At 38.6% G+C, this 19,491-nt stretch overlaps 2 protein-coding genes across 2 annotated transcripts; both read left to right on the top strand.

Annotated features, from left to right (window-relative positions):
• Window positions 1-42: 42 nt before the first annotated feature.
• lcat (lecithin-cholesterol acyltransferase) lies at window positions 43-7,668 on the top strand. Its single transcript, XM_015000715.2, has 7 exons — window positions 43-1,585; window positions 3,879-4,035; window positions 4,239-4,354; window positions 4,473-4,568; window positions 4,773-4,997; window positions 5,533-5,728; window positions 6,272-7,668. Exons 1-7 carry the CDS (start codon window positions 1,435-1,437, stop codon window positions 6,633-6,635), a joined length of 1,305 nt encoding a protein of 434 aa, XP_014856201.2. The 5' UTR covers window positions 43-1,434; the 3' UTR covers window positions 6,636-7,668.
• Window positions 7,669-8,766: 1,098 nt separating this feature from the next.
• On the top strand, window positions 8,767-19,298 carry pla2g15 (phospholipase A2, group XV). Its single transcript, XM_088006393.1, has 7 exons — window positions 8,767-9,043; window positions 12,732-12,888; window positions 15,132-15,250; window positions 16,314-16,412; window positions 16,495-16,719; window positions 17,175-17,287; window positions 17,572-19,298. Exons 1-7 carry the CDS (start codon window positions 8,905-8,907, stop codon window positions 17,971-17,973), a joined length of 1,254 nt encoding a protein of 417 aa, XP_087862519.1. The 5' UTR covers window positions 8,767-8,904; the 3' UTR covers window positions 17,974-19,298.
• The last annotated feature ends 193 nt before the right edge of the window (window positions 19,299-19,491 follow it).

The following is a 19,491-nucleotide window of genomic DNA, read 5'->3' on the forward strand; positions in this document are numbered from 1 at the left end:
TCTTCAAACACCAAGAAAACTGACTGAACGCATGTTTTCTACACCGTCTGCATCGTAAAACAGCTATGAGGCCGTATGTTAAGAGCACGTGAGTGTGTAGCATGTTTTCCAAGTTTGTGGAGGTGTGAGGTAAATTCCCGAAAGAGACGCTGACGAGACACTGACCTTGTGCCCCACTTTAAACAAACAGCATATGCAACAGGTTAATGCCCTGCAGTAACCCCACATCGAAAGCTTTACTGTTCCATGCACTCGGATTGTGCAATTAGCAGATGCTGAAGTAGATAGATGGTAGCAGGATGTGGTGCTATTTTTCTCAGCTGAAAATTGACTTGATTGTATAGGACACTAACACACAAAAAAAAAATCCCTCTCTTAAGTGTTAAAGACTTAAGAGATGCCTCATCCTTCAGCTAGTTGTCGACTATATACTTGTTTAAGGTCAACATCTCTTTGAGAATCATCTTTTTGGTGCTGAAATTCTAATTCTCTGTAAAACACTGTTGTCTTTCCTGTTTTTCATAGATTTAAACAGAGAAAATGGAACATACAGCTAAAAATCATAGTGACTTTTTTTTATTTATGCACAGTTGAAACATCAGGCTGAAATACATAGTTTTAGAAAACTTACCAAACAGAAAATGAATAATTAAAAAAAAGCAGCCTAGAAAAAAAAATAGAACCAGTTTGGACAATTATCACACCTTAAAGATAACAGGCAGTTTCCCAAAAATAAAAATTAAAAAATGGTTTCATATCAGAACCTATGTGGGGAGTAAAAGAGCAGTTAGTCCTCAATTTGTTTCTGTAAAAGCCAACTTCCCAGATTCCTTTCTGTAACTCGTGTCTAATTCCTTCCGAAGCTGGATGTTACCATGACCGTGAAGGCAGCATCAGAAAGTTCAGGCCGTGCAGACTCATCCCAGCTGGAGGCCGAAGGGAACCTGCTATAGTTATAACCTCATGCAAATGTCTCACTTCGCGATAGCTAGCCTGAAGTCCTGTTTTCACCAACCAGAACTTATATGAGCGCTTTTTAAGTTACCTCAGAGTCGAAAACTAGTATTTTACGAGGGGATTTTTTTTATTCCTATTTTATTTATGCGATTCAAAGAATAAATGTTTGTTCTGCAGCGCTTTTTGTTAATCATTGACGTACTGCTGTCTAAACAAAACACGCGTGATCGGGAAGAATCGATAGGACAGTACGCAGCCAGTGCACGTTTTATTTGCCTCCTCCTGCATTAATCATAGTTTAACACTTATCTTCAGTGTAAATCAGGCATGCACCATCGCATATGGTAAAAAAAAAAAAAAAATCAGCCGCGGCTCGAGTCGGTGTGAGTGTCCTCTCTCCGTATTTGTTGCGCCCTCGTCGTCTGCAACTGCTCACAAAGCGCCGAGCGGGGCCGCCGCAGCTGCCCGACAGAGAAGATGGGGTCCGCGGGTCACATGTGCTGGGCGCTGCTCGCAGTGGTTCTGCTGGGGCTTCATCACTCCGCCGGCTTCTGGATCGTCAACGTCGTTTTCCCACCCAGCACTAAAACCAAGATACCGAGCAACAACACTTCGCCGCTCATCATAGGTAAGAGGAGAGTTCGCTTCCGTCATTTCGGGTCTTTTAAATTTATACCTCACAGAACGCGATGGATGTTTGAGGAACCTCTTCAGGAAATCATTACTGTTTAAACTTTATCTTTAATAACATAAAGTTACCTAATTTTTAAAGTGCAATCAGTAATACTTTTAGAACAAATTTATATCAGTAATGACTTCTTGGTTAATGTCAAGTTGTCATAAAGAGATTTTGAATAATGTCAACTTTGTATTAAAAGTGTCATAATTTACCGAATGACGCTTTATGACAACAGTCATAAATATTCATGAAGGCTTATTCATGTTCATGACAGGTGTTATGTCATGTTTATGACAGTGTCATGTCAGTCTTATTCAACCCCCTTCAAATAAAGTGTTACCAAATTATTTTTGGTCAGTTCCACAGATCTAGCCTTTATGGAAAAGTGCTAAGAAGAAAACTTTAAGAAGTATTGTTTAAAGTGTGAAAGAAGGTTCTCTGATGAGAAGAAACCCAATGTCTACCCTTTTGGCCTACATTCTAAATTCTATATATGGTAGTGAAAAAAATATATATAGGGCAACTCAGGAAAAAGAAAAGGCTTTAAGACAGAGGTTCACCTTCCACCAGTAGTCTAAGCATACATCCAGAGCTGCAAAGGAATGGCTTTCATCAAAGTATCACATGTTAGAATGGTCCAGTCAAAGTCCATACCTAAATTTAATCAAGACATGAAAATTGATGTTGCTAAGCACTCCATCTAATATGACTGATATTGTGACTTGTGAAAAGCTCATAGTCATATGCTTGAAGTCTTGCAGCTGCACCTGTAGTGAAAGATAGTTTTTCAAAGTTTTTGACCCAGATCAAATGTGGAAAAGTTAAATATTCCTTCCCAAGAAAGAGTTCTACACCTCGATGTTTTTCATATTTTTCTTTCTCAAGTTTAATCTAATTCAATTCTTAGATCAGTCATGATATCTACTTGTTCAACGTAGACAGTTCTTTCATCAAGGTGATGTTTTCAGCATCAGAGTTCGATTAGCTCCTGTGGGATCCAACACAAGGATGCTAAAACACCTGACTGTGGGAAACGGACTTCCTTATTTGGAGCATGACCAAATAGAGCCGAAGATACAAGGCAGATGGTAAATAACAGTTACTCTTCAAGAGCTCAAAGAGCAGGTTTATGTAAAAAAAAAACAAGTTTGAATACTGGGAAAATGTCATGAGTCATCCATAATTTCTTTGTATTTTCCTTTCAAACAGACTGAATGTCCTGTAATCAGACCATTACGGGATGACTGTTCTTTAAACCGTTTAGCTCTGACTTGCATTTTTTAGTCATAAAGCCTCATACACCCAACGGGTGACCCAAGTATTCAAGATTTGAGATTCAGTTGTCATGACATGAAACAATACCAAAAATGAATCTTCAAGGTCCTCAATAAAAAAGACTCACAAAAGACACAAGCTGGACATACCAAGCAACTTATTAAAGAAAAATCTATGATAAAATTCCAACTATTACCTGAAAGCAAATCTTTTGCCTCATTGATTGGCAAAATAAAGTGACGTGGCCTGAAAGACTTTGGAAAAACGTGCCCATGTTTGATATTGCCCCGTGCTTCTTGTTGTTTTAAGTGGGCTTAACTACTCACCCACTGAAATCTATATCCAGTGTGGCCATCAAGGACAGTGAAAGTCCAACCAGCAGGCCAAGTACGATGCTGCTCAATAGAGATTTCGTGCATACGGATTTGATCTGTTTTGTGCTTTTTGTGTCACACCTAAATGTTTCAGACCCATCAAGCCTGTTTGAGCATCAGAGATAACCTAAGTAAACTCAAAATGCAGTTTTCACTAACTTTGACTAAGCCACTCTAAAGAAAACTTAATTTTGGGGGCATTCAGAGATGAACTTGTTGGTGTACTTCAGATTATTGTTCTGCCTCTAAACCTGAGTGTGCTTAAGCCAAAGGTCACAAATTTATGGCGGGATGTTCTCATTCCTAATGTTCTGGGAGAAGCCAGAGTTCATGTTTCCATCAATTACTTCAAATTGTCCAAGTCCTGAAACATCAAAGCACCCCCCAGACCGTTACACTATCAGGTTCCTTTTCTGGAATGCCCTGTTAGTTTTATTCACAACAGGTAAAAGTAGATCTGACAAGATCTGTATCTGACAATACAGCATGTAGCTTAGATAATGAAGATTCGTCGTGGCGGGTTCCACAGATGAACATTTTGCTGCTTTTGTTTATTATTAAACACAACGACTTGTATGATGTTTTCTGTTCAGTGCCTGGGAACTTGGGGAACCGACTCGAAGCCAAAATAGACAAACCAACGTTGGTTCACTGGTTCTGCTACAAGAAAACTGAAAACTGGTTTCCTCTGTGGATCGATCTCAACATGTTCATGCCAATAGGTGTGGACTGCTGGATAGATAACATCAGGTAACACACACTGTTTTAAGTTGTCCAACAACACCTGCATTCTGCTGGTGTCTCTCTTTTACATTCAAATGAATACTTTGTTTTACTCTGAATCGATTGATATCCAGAATTAAAAAATTTAGCTATTTTTCAGTTATTTGATCAATTTATTTTGTCGCTCATGTTTTTTTTTTGTTTGTTTGTTTTTTTTCTTCTCCCTTCAGACTTGTTTACAACAGGACAACACGACGCTCATCCAACTCTCCAGGGGTGCAGGTCAGAGTTCCGGGATTTGGGGAAACCTACTCCATAGAGTTTCTTGACTACAACAAACTGGCAGGTAAGACGACTGAACCGGGGTTAATTATTAAAAGCCTTTCTTCTTCAGCTCACTAAATTGAGCTTGGTTTCCGTGTGTTTGTATGCAAGTTACCAGAGAATGACTCTGTTCTTTCGAGGTTACTTTCATACTACGGTGGAACATTTGGTCAACGTCGGCTACGTCCGGAACGAGACGGTCCGTGGAGCGCCGTACGATTGGAGATTAGCACCAAGTAAGTGGGTGTCCTGTTAAAACACCTAATGTGGGCCAAGTTTTTTATCCATTTTTTTTTATTGCAACTGTAACCACTAATTAATCGTTTATCTCAGTGCCTCTGCATCAACAGAGGGAGGAATATCAGGTGGTGATTCTTGAACGAACCTGGACGTCTGATTTGACCCAGAAAGAACTCATCATCGCTTTCGTGTCTTCACAGATGAGAACGCAGCCTATTTTCTAAAGCTGCAGGAGCTGGTTGAGGAGATGTACAACCAGTACGAGAAACCAGTTTACCTACTGGGACACAGCATGGGCTCCCACTACGTCCTCTACTTCCTCAACCATCAGCCGAAGCCCTGGAAGGACAAGTACATCAGGGGTTTTATTTCCCTTGCAGCTCCATGGGGGGGCGCTGTTAAAGCACTCAGAGTTTTGACCTCAGGTAAAGTTTAACTGGAACAGAACCTGCGGCAGATGATTAATGGATAATACCAGAAACTTGATTTTTATTTATTTATTTTTTTTAATTTGGCACCTGGTTCTGCCAAATTAAAAAAAAAATTGGCATAACCACTTAAAACTGGAGAAGCTTTCAGTCAAGATGTGCTGGTGAGTTTGTACCTTCTTGCCAGGCGCAGAGCTATAGGGGGTGCTGGGGGTCCAGATGGGTGCCTGGGAGGGAGGAATGGTTTCAAGTCGCTTTAATGTCTGATTATAGACAGAGAAAGTGTGCCCTCGCCTGTGCAGAAAGGTGTATGTAATGTTAAAGTTACTTTCCCTCATTGGAATATATAGTAGTCAGTCCCAGTGACTGTTTCACTCACGATTTAGCCAATGTGCTTCCTTGGTAAAAATCAAACAACAAACGCGCAGGTGATACACTTGAGGGGCCCGGTCATTGGCCCCGTCCCCCGCCCAACGCTGACTTGTTCCGCTAGTGCTTCTTGCTGTTCACTTTCTACTAAAACTCACTGCAGGTGAAAACGACGGCATCCCGATGCTTTCCAACATCAAGATCCGCGAGGAGCTGAGGATGATGACCACTAATCCCTGGTTGCTGCCGTCAGAGGAGGTTTGGCCAGAAGACCATGTTTTCATCTCCACTCCAGCCTTCAACTACACGCATCGGGACTACAAGCGTCTTTTCACAGACATCAGCTTTGAGGATGGCTGGTAACTTAGAGCTTTTATGCTCTTTCTTTAGCTTCAAAATTATGCTTTTAAAACACTTTTATATGGATATTTAGTTCTTTCTCTGCACCAGCTTTATACAGTAAACATGTGAAAGAGGATGTTTTGGTCAGAACCTTTTCTCTTGCATGTAGATCTAAGTTTGTTGGTAAATTATTAAAATACTGAACTCGCTCACAAGATTTGAAGTATCTTTGTTGCATTCCTGAAAACTTTCCACATCTTAAGTAAATGGCCTTTGGCATTTGTCTAAGATGAAATTAAATTCAAATGTGTTTTGACATGTTTGTTTTAGGGATACGGACTAGTTCAGCTTTGACTTTCTTAAGTTGTGGTGTTTCTGTGCCCCCTGCTGTTAAGGGAAGTTATATCATCCACCAAAGGGCTGTTTAGCAGCTTCAGTTTTCTGTAAAGCTAATTTGAAAACAACTACAGATGCTTTCAAATGAAAATTGTGTGGATTATGTAAGAATAAACAGAAAACATAACAATAATGTTTAAATAGATCTTTTTTACTGATTGCAGGCACATGTGGGAGGACACCAAGAACCTCACCAGTGCTCTCCACCCGCCCGGCGTAGAGGTGTGGTGCATGTACGGCGTGGGGCTTCCGACGCCCGTAACCCATATTTACAACGAGGAGTTTCCCGACGGGGACCCGGTGGACTTTGTTTACGCTGACGGGGACGACACGGTGGACAGCTTCAGCATGGGCTTGTGCAAGCGCTGGGTGGGGCAGCAGGAGAAGCCCGTCCACGTGACGGAGTACAGGGGCCTGGCCCACCTAGATATGGTGTTCCATGAGAAAGTGCTCAATCAGATCCAGCAAATCCTGGAGGGTAAATCCGATGTGCCCAAAGAGGTCGACGTCCGGTCAGATGTTATATAGCAGATGTTACAGTGCTGTGTTTGATGTAACTGGATTCCTGTGTATACATGTAAAAATAAGCATATTTGGTCACTATGTTCAGCTATAAATTGTTCTGGACTGAAGGAGTCTGACTCTGACCTTCTCATTTAAACTAAAGTGTTGTTTATTCCCACATATACATGTATAGTGGTCAACTGTTTTAGATCAGCATCAAATCAGTGTTATTTTTAAAGCATATGTTCCACAACTCAAAGATAACAGCTGTTTTTGTAATGTACGTTTTCCGTAGGGTTTATATTTTTGTAGAGTTCAGAGATAAAGCGGAATACATTAGGACAGCTTAGATAACTTCACTGAATAGTGTCTGTTCCTCTAAACTATTGATGCTGTAAAAAAAAAAATTGGATAATCTTTTTATATCTAAAATTCACTTTTAAGGTTGTCTGTGATGTCTACAAACAGCTGGACTGATGAAACCGACAATGTGATACCTTTTAAACTCTAATGATGACTGTTGGATGATCAGGATACTGCCAGATAATCTATTGCTGGATTCACGATCCCACTATTTATTCCCTCGGGTATCGATTTTTCACATGCAATCATTTAAATACTGGATCAGATTACAGTGGATCTAAAAAAGTGTGCACATCCATGTAAAAGTGCCTGGGTTTTGTTAAAAAATGATACCGCGATTATTTCAATGTGTTTTTCTATCTTTAATGTGACACATAGCCCATATATTCCAATGAAACATCTTTATCTAGAGGAAACATCTGGCAATAACCTTGTTACAGACATGTGCACACCTTTAAATGAACATTTGGTTGAAGCACCTTTCAAATCAGTTTCAGCATGCAGTTTCCTTTAATTCAATTTGATTAACCTGAATTAAAATTCAATCCCGTAGCAAAACATTTACTTTTACATATTTTAGGTAAAGCCATAACGTTTAGAGAAGAATTAAAATAATTAATGTCATTGTATATATATTTTTTCAGCCAAATTGTAAAAAAATATATGTGATATTAAAGATGCAAAAATTTCCAAATTATTATTCGTGGTCTCCTTTTTGTACATCACAAAACGCTGTCATTTTATCAGATGTGTGTGTGTGAACTTTTTGTCTCCTCCATCTTTCCAAATCAAACTTCTTCATGGTCATCTGTTCTTTGTTTGTTTTGTTGTTGCTCTTGTTGTTTGATACTGAATGTATCTTTAATATGTACCACAATAAATTAATGTAGGTCAGACAAGGGAAAAATATCTAAAATACGGCATTAAAAAGTCAGAGAAATGGATATTTCCATTGGAATGCTCAACAAAAAATAACTTTAATATAGCCTAATGTGGAGTTCTAAAACTATTTTAAAAACTGCATTATTACAATGTAGTATGGTGCAAAGTTGAGAATGGTATTTTTTTAATGCTTCCTTTAAATAAAGGATGTCCAGGCTCCATAATTTTCCACTCTGAAATTTAAAAGGCTTTATGAAAATCTGAGGAGTAAGAAAAAAAAAGAAAGAAAAAAACCAAAGCTCAGTGAAGTAGTGATTTCCGATAATCGTTTTAAATATTGTCTCCTGTGCCTTATTCAGCATCACTAAACTGGGACCCTGTACAATCTATTTTGAAATATTTTTCCCAAATATTACTTTTTCTAATGTATTTATCCTCGCATACAATTAAGAAAATTAATGGCCAAAAAAAAAAAAGACTGGGAGAAAAATATTTACAAAATTAATTTGATTGTAGGCCAATAGGAAAAAGCTAAAAAAAATAAAATAAATAATAATAATAATAAAATAAAAATAAAAAAAGCTAACAATCTTGACAAGAATCTTTGAGATTTAGCAAATTGTGTAAATTAAGATTAAATCATGGCAAAGACAAAGAGCCTTACAAATTATCTTGTGTTTTAGATAAGAGAAATTAACAAAGTCTGGAAACACCAATAGTCCATACTGTTAAAGTCAAATTCCAGACATTTCGAGACTGCGAGGGAATCCTGTGCTCTGACAAAAAAACAAAACAAAAGCTTTTATCGATTACTTGTCATTCGTCACGTCTGAATCACCTCTGCGGTCGATTACTCAAGGCTGCTGTTTGATTTGCTCGGCAATCTGCACCTCGTGATCTGCAGTTGTTTACTCATCATCGGCATCTGAAGTGGTTTGATCAGATGATCCTAGGTATTTAACCGACAACAGAAACAGCCGGCGGCAGTGCCTGCTAGCACACGCAGAGGAGCCGACAGTGACCCACCGGCTATGCCACATCGGGAGCCATGGCGGGTTGGCACCGGTTGACAGCCCTCTGCATCGGCTTGTTGTTGTTATTGTTTTTGGAACCGAGCAGCGGAAGACCCGTGGAAGAATGCCTCCAGAACAAGTCATGCCAGAGCCAGAGACCCCCAGTCGTCCTCAGTAAGGCGTATATCTTTGTCTTATGTCATATTCGGGTGTAAAATATCATCTTAGAGTTAAAACCAAATGCTGCCAGGTTCTTTTTAATTCATGCTGGGGTACAGGGTGTACCAGCAACGAGGAAATTGTATTCAAGAAAGTTCACGTCTGTATATTTCCGCGTTGAGAATAGAGGTGTGTTGGGGTTAGACCCAAGGTTCTTACTCATGTAACGGAGTAATTCGCTGTTTTACGGGATTCCTCCTCTGATAAGGAGGAATGTGACCGGTGTTGTTGAGTCGAGTTCAGTTCGGCATCACATTGCGCGTTCACACGGCGTTTTATGGCTACAGCCTCATGGTGTATTCAAATACACATGATAACGTCGGACACTTCATAACGCCAAAGATGTGCCATCAAATGTCAAACTCTTTTGCAACACTTCCCAAATAACACCCTTTTTTATTTTTATTTGTTTTGTTTTATTTAACCATTTTATATTGGATTTGCTCAGTAATTTGACTAAACTTGCTGTCAATTGGGTTGGGTGTTTTTGGGCTCTAGAAATGCAGTAACAGTGTGTTGGCTAAATCTCCTGAAGAGTTGTTTGCAAAAAAATAAATTATTTCATCTCAGAAAGCTTTAAAATAATTTTAACAATACTAAGTGAAAATGTGGGTCAATAATTCTTTGAATACTTTGTCTTAATAATTTCCATTGAAAAAGGTGTGACTATAAACAAATCTTAAGTTATTGTCATAAAATATTCTGCCTTATTGTGTTGAAAATAAATTATGTTAAATTGACATTGCAGTCAATTTACCGTCAGCAACAGAGGACATTATGCGTGTAAACATGCATTCTTTTATGGACATTGTAGTTAGATTCTAAAATTAAGATATAAATTGTGCCCAGTAATCAGAATCAGAACGTGGCTTGCTCTAGCTAAGCTTGTTTTTGGATATCAAATCAAATATTTTTTGCAATATAGGTTCTTGAAAACATTATCAGACTATTTGATTTAAAATAAAAATAAAAAATTTCCAGTTAATCAAACTAAACTTCAGAACAAAATTTCAACTTTAAGCCACAGCTAAACGATTATTGTTTCAAATTAATGCTGAGGTCATAATCACTGTCCAGTACAGTGGACAGCGGCACCACAGAAATTATGTCAGACTAGGATAAAAATATGTAGATTTTCTGTCTTGTACCACAAGGGAAGAAGAAATAAAAATTAGTATTAATGTCTGTACATAAATCCATTCCTAATTTTATACTTTGATGTATAATTGATTAGATTATTTTCAGATATAATTTGATAAATTTTGAGTATTTTTAAAGTGGCCAATATAGAACAAGTTGGAGTTTTGGTTGGATTATGTCATTTTATCAGGTCAGTGTACACCAGTAAAAGCGCCTGAAAATGATTAAAGAAAAAAAAAATCTTTATTTATGGGGGGGAATCCTTTGCAGTTATTTTTAATATGGATTTCCTTTTGCACAATTTGACCTGAATGCACCACGGATTTAAAATGTGGTGGTAAATGGCTGTGTAGAAGCGCCTGTAAAATCAAACACAAAACGTCTCCAGAAACTTTTTTTTTGTTAATCACAGTGAAACTATTTCCCTTATTATAAAAAAAAACATGAAAAAAGTCTCTTTTTTTTCTTTTCTTTTTTTAACTTGTAAGGTGACTTTAATTATTGTGTCAAACATCAATTGCATTTTTTTAATGGAATAAAATCTCCCAAAGAATACAGTTTGTGATTTGTTAAATCTCCCTTTATCTATGAAATCACAAAAAGAAGTATTTTAATTGTATTTTGAGGTAATTTATAAGTTAGCATGTAGCATTCATTTTCTATAGGAGGGGTGAAGGGACATTTTGTTTCACACGGGGTTCTTTAAATGTGGCCGTTTCTTTTTTCTACTCATATTTTGCACAAAAGTAACTGTTTTATACCATATAATGTTTTCAGAGTAACCTTATTGTTAATTCTCTTTCAAACCTTTTAAACAGTTGTTCACATTTTAGTAGCTAAGAAATCTTAATCAGCTGTTATTGAGGAAATGCAGAAAGAAAATACATTTTGACCAGTTCCTTGCCACTTTTTCAGCTTATTTACCAGTAGTTTATTTACACTTCTCTCTGCTTTACATTATTCCTCCATTGGAAAACAAGTTGGAAACACAAGGGATGACTCAAGACCTGTTTATCATGTGTGAGTCCAGAAGTCTTCTGGTCATATGACTCCACTCAGTTTGAATTTGACTCCTCAGCACAGCAGCCATTTAGCTTTACTGATTACCTAATTACATCTCTTGGGAGTTTTGCACTGTTTAGTACTCAATAGCTCTTTATGATTCAGTTTAAAACATTTGTCTAATTCTCTGGGGCAATAAAAAAAAAAATCTTCTCGTTCTGTGGTTGGAGGCTTGAGTTTGGAGACGTTTATCTCTGTTTCAAACCACAGGCTCTGTCTGAACACATTAGCTTGATAAGGCTGTGGAGCTGCTCTGATCTCCATTGTGTTGTTTGAGTAAACTTGTGGAAAAGATAAATAACAGCCTGATAAACTCCCAGTATTTAGTAACTCGGAACAGATTTCTTACAAAAACATTTTTCGGAGAATCGGCACCCTTCACTCGTGACGGCTCTGTGAAATCGAGAATCGTTTTCACGACTCTGATCAATGCGGTGTTTGTTTTTCAGGGGAGATTATTCTGAGTGTCCTGCTGTTTGCGCTGATGGCGCAGCAGCTGGTGGAGAAATGCCGCAGCGACCTTTGACTAAGATCGATGCATACAATCAAACATGTATCCCTCAAGTTTGACTTTGTGTTGCGTAAACTTTTCAGGATGACGAAAGGCTCAGTGATGATATGTACGGCAAAAATATACTATCCTTGATTTCACTGTCTTTCTTTTTTTTTTTTAGTGTTTGAATGGAGGGGGGCACATTTACACATTAGCTACAATCCATAATCTTGATTAGTCAGGGTTGGGGTTTGTTTATTTATTTATTTAACAATGGGGTAAAATTAAGTGAAAGGAAAGCATTAGAAGTCTGGAGAATTTTTATAAACTGAAGAGATCTGCAGCTGTATGTTTGCTCAGAAAGTGCAACAGTTCATGATTTCAGCTCATCATCACCTGAGCTGCATTCCCGTTCCACACCCTGACTGAATAACATGTCCGGACAGATTTCTTTACGATTTAGAGCCTTGGTATTAAAATGCTTGCAGAATGCTGTTGGCCCTGCTTGAAAACAACAAGACAGCATTGCTGCATCAAAACCTGGATACTGCAGCTTTCTTGCTCCTCTTCATGTTTCTACTTTTTCAATGAAACCAGGCAGGCAGGGATTGCCACTCCACAGCGTGTGTGTGTGTGTATCGCAGCTGGAGTCTGAAGATCGCCTTTTACTTTCAGTTTTCAGCTGTGTGCTGATATTCAAGACTTTAATTACCTGTAGCGTTGCTGCTTTTATAATGTTTTCAAATATAAACATGTTTTAACTTGAACCATTTTTGCACAAATTTCTTATAAACTCTATTAAATCCTGATTATTTCTTTCTTTTTTTTTTTTTTTGTCAGATAAAAGATCAACCATTTGGTTCCCTGGGTATATTTTTGTGGTTTAAAACATTCTGATCAGACGCTGTGGTCAGTTTGTGAGGTGACTCTACTTGTTGCTTGTTGCAGTCCCGGGTGATCTGGGGAACCAGCTGGAGGCGAAGCTGAATAAATCCGGAGGGGTCCACTACATCTGCTACCAGAAGACGAAAAACTTCTTCACTCTGTGGCTCGACGTGGAGCAGCTGGTGCCCATCATTATCGACTGCTGGATAGACAACATGAGGTGGGTGGGAGTCTCTTTCAGAGCCAAATTAAGATTTGAACTGTGTTAAAAAAAACAAAACAATTATAGGCCTTATTTCTTATAGCTGACTACAGTGCTTAGTGTTTCCCAGGTCAATCGTTTTCTTCAGGCTTTATGTAGTACTGTGCAAAGAGTCTCTAACTCCAGTCCTCAGCAGCTACTCCACACACACTTGGATCAAATAAATGGCTTCTTAGCAGGCCTTTACCAAAGTCAATGGGATGTTGAAGAGGTAATTCCACCATCTGATTCAGGTGTGGTGGAGCAGGGATGAATCTGTAAGTTGTAGGACAGCAGCTCTTGAGGACAGGAGTTGGAAGATCCCTGCTGTAAACCAACTCTTATCACTTTAGATTTTTATTTTTAAGCAGACAGTCTTAAAGTCTCTCACTCTGTTCTTCATTAGCAAAGTTTTTCTTTGGATCTTGGCTGCTATTCACTCTTTTGCAGCATCGAGAGCTTGAGCTTGGCTGCTGATTGGCTGGTTGGAAAATCAAATTTCTCCCCAATCCAGTAATGCACCAGAGCTAAGCAGCTTGTACTGGTGCTCTTTGGTGTGAAAGTTACTACTGAGGAAAGGAAATAAGCATATCTATTTTTAGCATATTGAAGGTCAGTGATTCTTGAGAATAGGGACAAAACAGGTCCTATGGACAAAGCACAAAATTTGAATAAAATATACACAAAATATTTTTTTTTTTCAAATATCTGACTAAACTAACCTGGGTCATGTGAGCACAACAATGTATATTTTCCTGGTGTTTGCTGAATATTTTTTTATTTTAAAAATTGTAGTCGGTGGATGATGCCTGTAAAATCCCTTGTCCAGGAGCAGAACTCAACACATTATAATAGTTTAAAATAATTAAAGAAATACTAAAATTATATACTATGATAACTAAGTATAAGTAGTCATATAAATAATTATAAAAGTATCAATAAATTGAATTAAAAAAATTATTTTTATATATTTTCCAACTCCATTGAAATTTGTCCCTAGTTTTTGTCAACACCATCAGACATAAAAATAATGTTTAAAAAATCAGGCATTATTGTGGGGCACCAGAACTTCTGAGGACCCCATGACCTCTTCCTTTGCTAAGAGGGCTAGTTAGCTCTGGTTAGCTTATGTTGTTCTTTAGTTTTTTTCTTCTGTTTTATTCCTAAGTTGTTTGTCACAACCATGATGTGTCAACACCATAACTGACACTTTTCAAAACTTTGATGAAATTTTGTGAAATAAATCTTAATTTTGGTAAACTGTAAAGATTTCATGGACCTGAAGAGCTACAATATGGCCTCCTTCAGAATAACGTCGTATAAATTGAGGTAGTTTGGCTTTTTTTCAACTCCATCAGAGTTTTTGTGACTTTCAGTGAAATTGTTGACAAATCTCACTTAAATATGCAATTAATTCATTTTAACGTATTTTACATAAATTGCATTACTTCACATGTATCAAGTTTTTCTTTTTACTCACTAGTTTTGTCACCACCTTCAGTTCTGTGTCAACTCCATCATGCACTGTCAACTCCATCAGATGGACTTTTTGTTGTTTTGTTTTTTTTCAATATTTTTTTTTTTGCTTCTTGAGAAGCATTTGTCTGTAAAAATGATAAAAAATATTACTAATAGTGTCATTAAAAAATTATTTTATATTTATTTTTGTCAGATGGTGATGACAAAGTTCTGGGTCAGGTCGATTAAAAATGTAATTTTTAAAAAAATGTTGCAAATGGGAGCCTGTACCTTAGCATCTTTACATTTCCAAAACATTATTTGTCATATTTGCATACATAAGGTTGAGAAATAATAAAAAAATGGGAAAATTAAAACCCATTTTGTCCCTATTCTCAAGAATCACTGAGGTGATTAAAATGTATGTGTGAGAAAGGACAACAATATTAATAATGTTGCATAAAAATACTTAATCATGATGACAGTAATTCCACAGCAAACGGTCATAACATTGCAATCTGTTCCTTTAAGCTGGATAGTCGTCAAATGTCGCAGCTGTTGGTTAAAACCCAAACATTTGCTCTCGCATCTGCTTGGTAGACACAAAAACCAGAGCTGGAGAAGTTCCATTCCCACATCACAAATAATGTGGTGAACTCTGGGACTGAAAACAGGAACCGTTTGTGTTCAAGTTCAACTTCCAAAACTCGGTGGGCCACACGGATGCAGAACTGATCCAGATCTGTGTGTGTCTACTTCTGCAGGCTGATCTACAACAATATCACGCACACCTCCGACTCTCCACCAGGTGTGGAGATTCGAGTCCCGGGATTCGGAAAGACGTATTCCTTGGAGTTCCTGGACCCCAGCAAGGGCAGTGTGGGTGAGTGAAAGACGCCTGGGAGAGACCTGTGAGCTCCGCCAACCTGAGAACCTTGGACCTCAACAAAACTCCAATAACGTCTTCTCAGAGACATTTCCAGGTTCCAAAACATGTAGCAAACACATTAGCTACATAAATTATGGAATATCATTAATTGATAAAAAAAAAAAAAAAAAAAACTGGAAAAAATGTTTGACATCTTCAATTTTGTGCAACCCCTCGTTCTGATCAAGCATCGGAAGAAAAATAAGTAATTTTTAACAGAAAGGAATCAGAGCTAGCCTCAGGATGAGCAGCCATATGCCAGGGCTTCAGAAAACAGGAAACTGAGAGAATAACTTAAAAGTACATGGCAAAGAGTACGTCTGCTTTCAATTTGTCTGCATAGCCGTCGTTGACAGAAAGCCATAATAAGGCCTGTTTGCAGTTTGCCACAAACCATAAAGGGGATGCAGCGAGCATGTGGAAGAAGAAACCCTGATCAGACGACAATAAAATGAAACGTTTCTGCCTTTCATGCAAAAAATTTTGTGCGTTACAGGAAAAAAAAACACTTCAACACACTTTCTGCAACCATGGAGTATTATTGTTGTAGCATCATGCTGTGGAACGCTAGATGCCGTCAGAACAAAAACCGAAAAAGACTGGGTTGGGTCTCCACCTTCCCTTGAGTCAGCGACTGTAAGGAACCAGAGCGGAGTTGTTCAGAGAAAAGCATGCTCTTGCTGACATAGTCCAAGTTCAGGCCTAAATCTAGTTGAGAACTTGAGATGTTTTTCAAAGTTAAATTATTTAAAATACAGAGTGATCTCTGCAAAAACCCAACCGTCACAGATTCTCTCTGATCAACACAATAAACTGTCAGCTATTCTACAGTGCAACAAACTAGGCATGTTTCCACAATTTTATCTTTTTTTTAAAGGAAAAAAAAAAATATTGAATGTACATAAACGCATATGTGCCACGTTTATGCTCAACATTGCTAAATCTTTATTTATTTTTAACTCTGCACTACAACCATCTGGTGTTTTTATCTAACATACCTCATGTTTGTATATTCCAGGCATGTATTTCTTCACCATCGTGCAGGCGATGGTGGAGTGGGGCTACACCAGAGACGACGACGTGAGGGGAGCGCCGTACGACTGGAGGAAAGCTCCGAGTAGGCACCGACGCTAAAACGACAAAATGCCACGACTCGGCCTGTGAGCGGAGCCTCAGTTCTGTCTCTTTCTTTTTGCTAGATGAAAATAAAAATTATTCCCGGAATCTGAAGGAGATGATCGAGGAGATGGCGGAGAAAGCCGGACGGCGTGTGGTGCTCATCGCCCACAGCATGGGGAACTTGTACACGCTGTATTTTCTCAACCAGCAGCCGCAGGCCTGGAAAGACAAATACATCCAAACTTTCATCTGTCTGGGACCACCATGGGCCGGCGTGGCCAAAACCCTCCGCGTGGTCACATCCGGTGAGAGACGATCGGGAGCGTGAAAGCTGTGCTGACTTTCAAAAAACATCAAAACTAAACCGACATCAGAAACCAAAATATGTTGCTTTAAAGCACGGAAGCATAAACGATACTGAGGCTTTGAAAAGGCTTGCAAAAGTAGTTTTCTTAATTGATCATTTATTCCATCCCTGCTTACAAAAAACCTAAATGTCATTATTTATTTTCAATTTTTTTTAAATTGTTCATCATGTAAACGGAGGCCTGTAGAATGTGAGATGGGATGGGACCTTTCTTGCATTTCAGAGAAACTTTGTTGTGCTTTTGACCATCAAAGGCTGCGTGAAACTGTAAAATAAGATCAAGAAGCAACCTTTTGCACTTCTCAGGAAACCAGAGAGTGAAACTCTGGGTCAGAAATAATCTGCCAACTTTCAGTTCTCTGTACCTCATTTTCTTTGTTCCCCAAAATTTAGGTGACAATGACCAAATCCCGTTGATCAGCCCTCTGAAGATTCGCTCACAGCAACGGACCGCCATCTCCACCACCTGGCTCCTCCCGTACGCCCACACCTGGCCCAAAGATCAGGTCTGTAATCTGTGACTTGATACTTAAATTATGCACGTCTGACTCTGAATATTATTTTAATTGCCAGTATTTGGTCTCCTCTCCTCCACCTTTTGTTCAGGTTTTCCTCTGTAGATGATCTGTTGACCTTTTACCTGCTTATTACCACATTGACCAAAATGATGTCCTGTCTGTCACAAACAGAAAAGGGATCAGAACTGGTAAAAGTTCTTGGATTAAATCCCATTCTGCTGCCTTATTTAGTCTTTTTTTTTTTTTTTTTTTTTTTCCCCCCCCATCTCCAGGTTTTGGTCCAAACCCCCACCAACAACTACACCGTGCAGGACTACGAGAAATTCTACTCGGACATCGGTTTCGCAGAAGGCTGGCTGATGCGTAAGGACACCGAGCCGCTGGTGTCGGACCTGACCGCCCCCGGCGTCGCCGTCCACTGCCTGTACGGCAACGGCATCCCCACGCCCGAGGCCTTCCGGTATTCGGACAAGTTCCCAGACATGGAGCCCAACGTGACGTACGGCGACGGGGACGGGACGGTCAACCTGCGGAGCGCCGTGCAGTGCAAGCGGTGGGCGGGACAGCAGAAGCAGCCCGTCATGCTCAAAGAGTTGCCGGGCAACGAGCACGTAGAAATGCTGGCGAACATCACCACCTTGGAGTACATCAAGTCTGTGCTTTTCTCCCCGTGATGCTGCCAAAAGCCTGAGGTTCATGCCAACAAATGTCTCAACTCAAAGTGTTCGGATTTTACTTGAGAAATCCTGTAAGCTTTTTTTTTTTTTGTTTGTTTTGTTTTTGTATGTATGTGTGAACTGATGCGTGTAACCCTGAAATCTCTGGATGTCGAGGTGTTTTTGTCGTTGAGACTTAATACTTTTCTATCGGTCTCGGATTTTCACAAAGTTTAGAATTTATTCAACAATTTGTTACAGGATAAAAGAATGTGAGTGTCAAAAAGCAGGGATGATTTATTAATGCTGCGAGAGATTTCTGAAGCCCTTTGTAACAGAAAATTTAAAGCACAGATTTTAATCACCCTGTTTATTAATTTTATAAATGATTTTACATTTTTGTGTCTTATTTTCATTTAACTTGTGAGATTTGTTGATTGTGTTTTGCACTCAGCGAAGCTGTTGCGGTTCTTGTGTGGTCAGTTATACAGAAGTTACAGACCGCCGCCGTATCAACACTGCAAAAACACAAAACCTTACCAAGAACCTTTGGTCTAGTTTCGAGTGCAAAATATACTTGAAATAAGACAAAACTGACAGACAAGTAACTTTTCAGCAAGATACAGAAACTTGTTTCAAGTAAATAATTAATATTAGTAAAAAAAGTACTGTTCCACTGACAGGTTATTTCGCTTATAACAAGACATTTTCCCCATGTTATAAGTGACAATCTGCCAGTGGTACTAGTACTTTTTTTTTTTTTCTTTACTTAAAATGAGTGCTTGCTGAAAAGTTACTTGTAAGTTAACTTTGTCTTAAATCAAGTGTATTAAGACACGTGAGCAACTAGACAAAAATACTTGGTAAGATTTTGTGTTTCTGCAGTGAGACTTTTTTTTTTTTTTAAGAATGATTTTATGATCTACATAAAAATATTCTGAAAGTTGAGTAATGCAGAGAAAAGAGCAGCAAAAACAAGGAACGGCTAATTTACCTGGTCCATTTTCCTGTTTGAATCTTTTTGTTTGGGTTTGGTTTCAAGCAGGTGCCTTGAAAGGCTTTAATTGCAGGAAGGAGGAGACTCTTCCTGACTCACATGGATCTTCTAGATGTTTTATACTTTTCCTCGTTGTTTAAGCAGATGTTAAATGTTGAGACCTTTTAGAGAAACCCAAATTCTGCTGTGCAGATGTGGAGAGAAAACTCTGGACCTACGTGATTGTATTGTGCCATGAAACCCTCACTGACCAAAATGATATTACTATGACGTTTCACTTCTGCTGTGATTATAAATGTGTATCCTAAACAAGCTGCCTTCTGTAGGGTAAAATACTTCAAGTGAACCACTCATGACTCTTGAGTTTTATTTCTAGTTGGAGCATCATGAAACGCATTTCTCTCATTCAGCATTTGTCAATCTTTTTCCTCCTTGTTTTTTATATATACATATATAATTTTGATCCTGCACAGAGCCGAGTACTGTCATAACAGGAAATGGCTATTGTGTGAAATTTAAATTGCTGCACAACTTTCAGG

This window comes from Poecilia mexicana, unplaced genomic scaffold, assembly GCF_051168715.1.
Source record: "Poecilia mexicana isolate PSO_F unplaced genomic scaffold, ASM5116871v1 scaffold_6, whole genome shotgun sequence".
Lineage (NCBI taxonomy): Eukaryota > Metazoa > Chordata > Actinopteri > Cyprinodontiformes > Poeciliidae > Poecilia > Poecilia mexicana.

Coding starts and splice junctions, on each gene's coding strand:
- pla2g15 (XM_088006393.1), top strand. CDS start 8,905: ATGGCGGGTTGGCACCGGTTGACAGCCCTCTGCATCGGCTTGTTGTTG. Junction 12,889..15,131: donor TGCTGGATAGACAACATGAG/GTGGGTGGGAGT, acceptor CTACTTCTGCAG/GCTGATCTACAACAATATCA. Junction 15,251..16,313: donor CCCCAGCAAGGGCAGTGTGG/GTGAGTGAAAGA, acceptor TGTATATTCCAG/GCATGTATTTCTTCACCATC.
- lcat (XM_015000715.2), top strand. CDS start 1,435: ATGGGGTCCGCGGGTCACATGTGCTGGGCGCTGCTCGCAGTGGTTCTG. Junction 4,036..4,238: donor TGCTGGATAGATAACATCAG/GTAACACACACT, acceptor TTCTCCCTTCAG/ACTTGTTTACAACAGGACAA. Junction 4,998..5,532: donor ACTCAGAGTTTTGACCTCAG/GTAAAGTTTAAC, acceptor AACTCACTGCAG/GTGAAAACGACGGCATCCCG.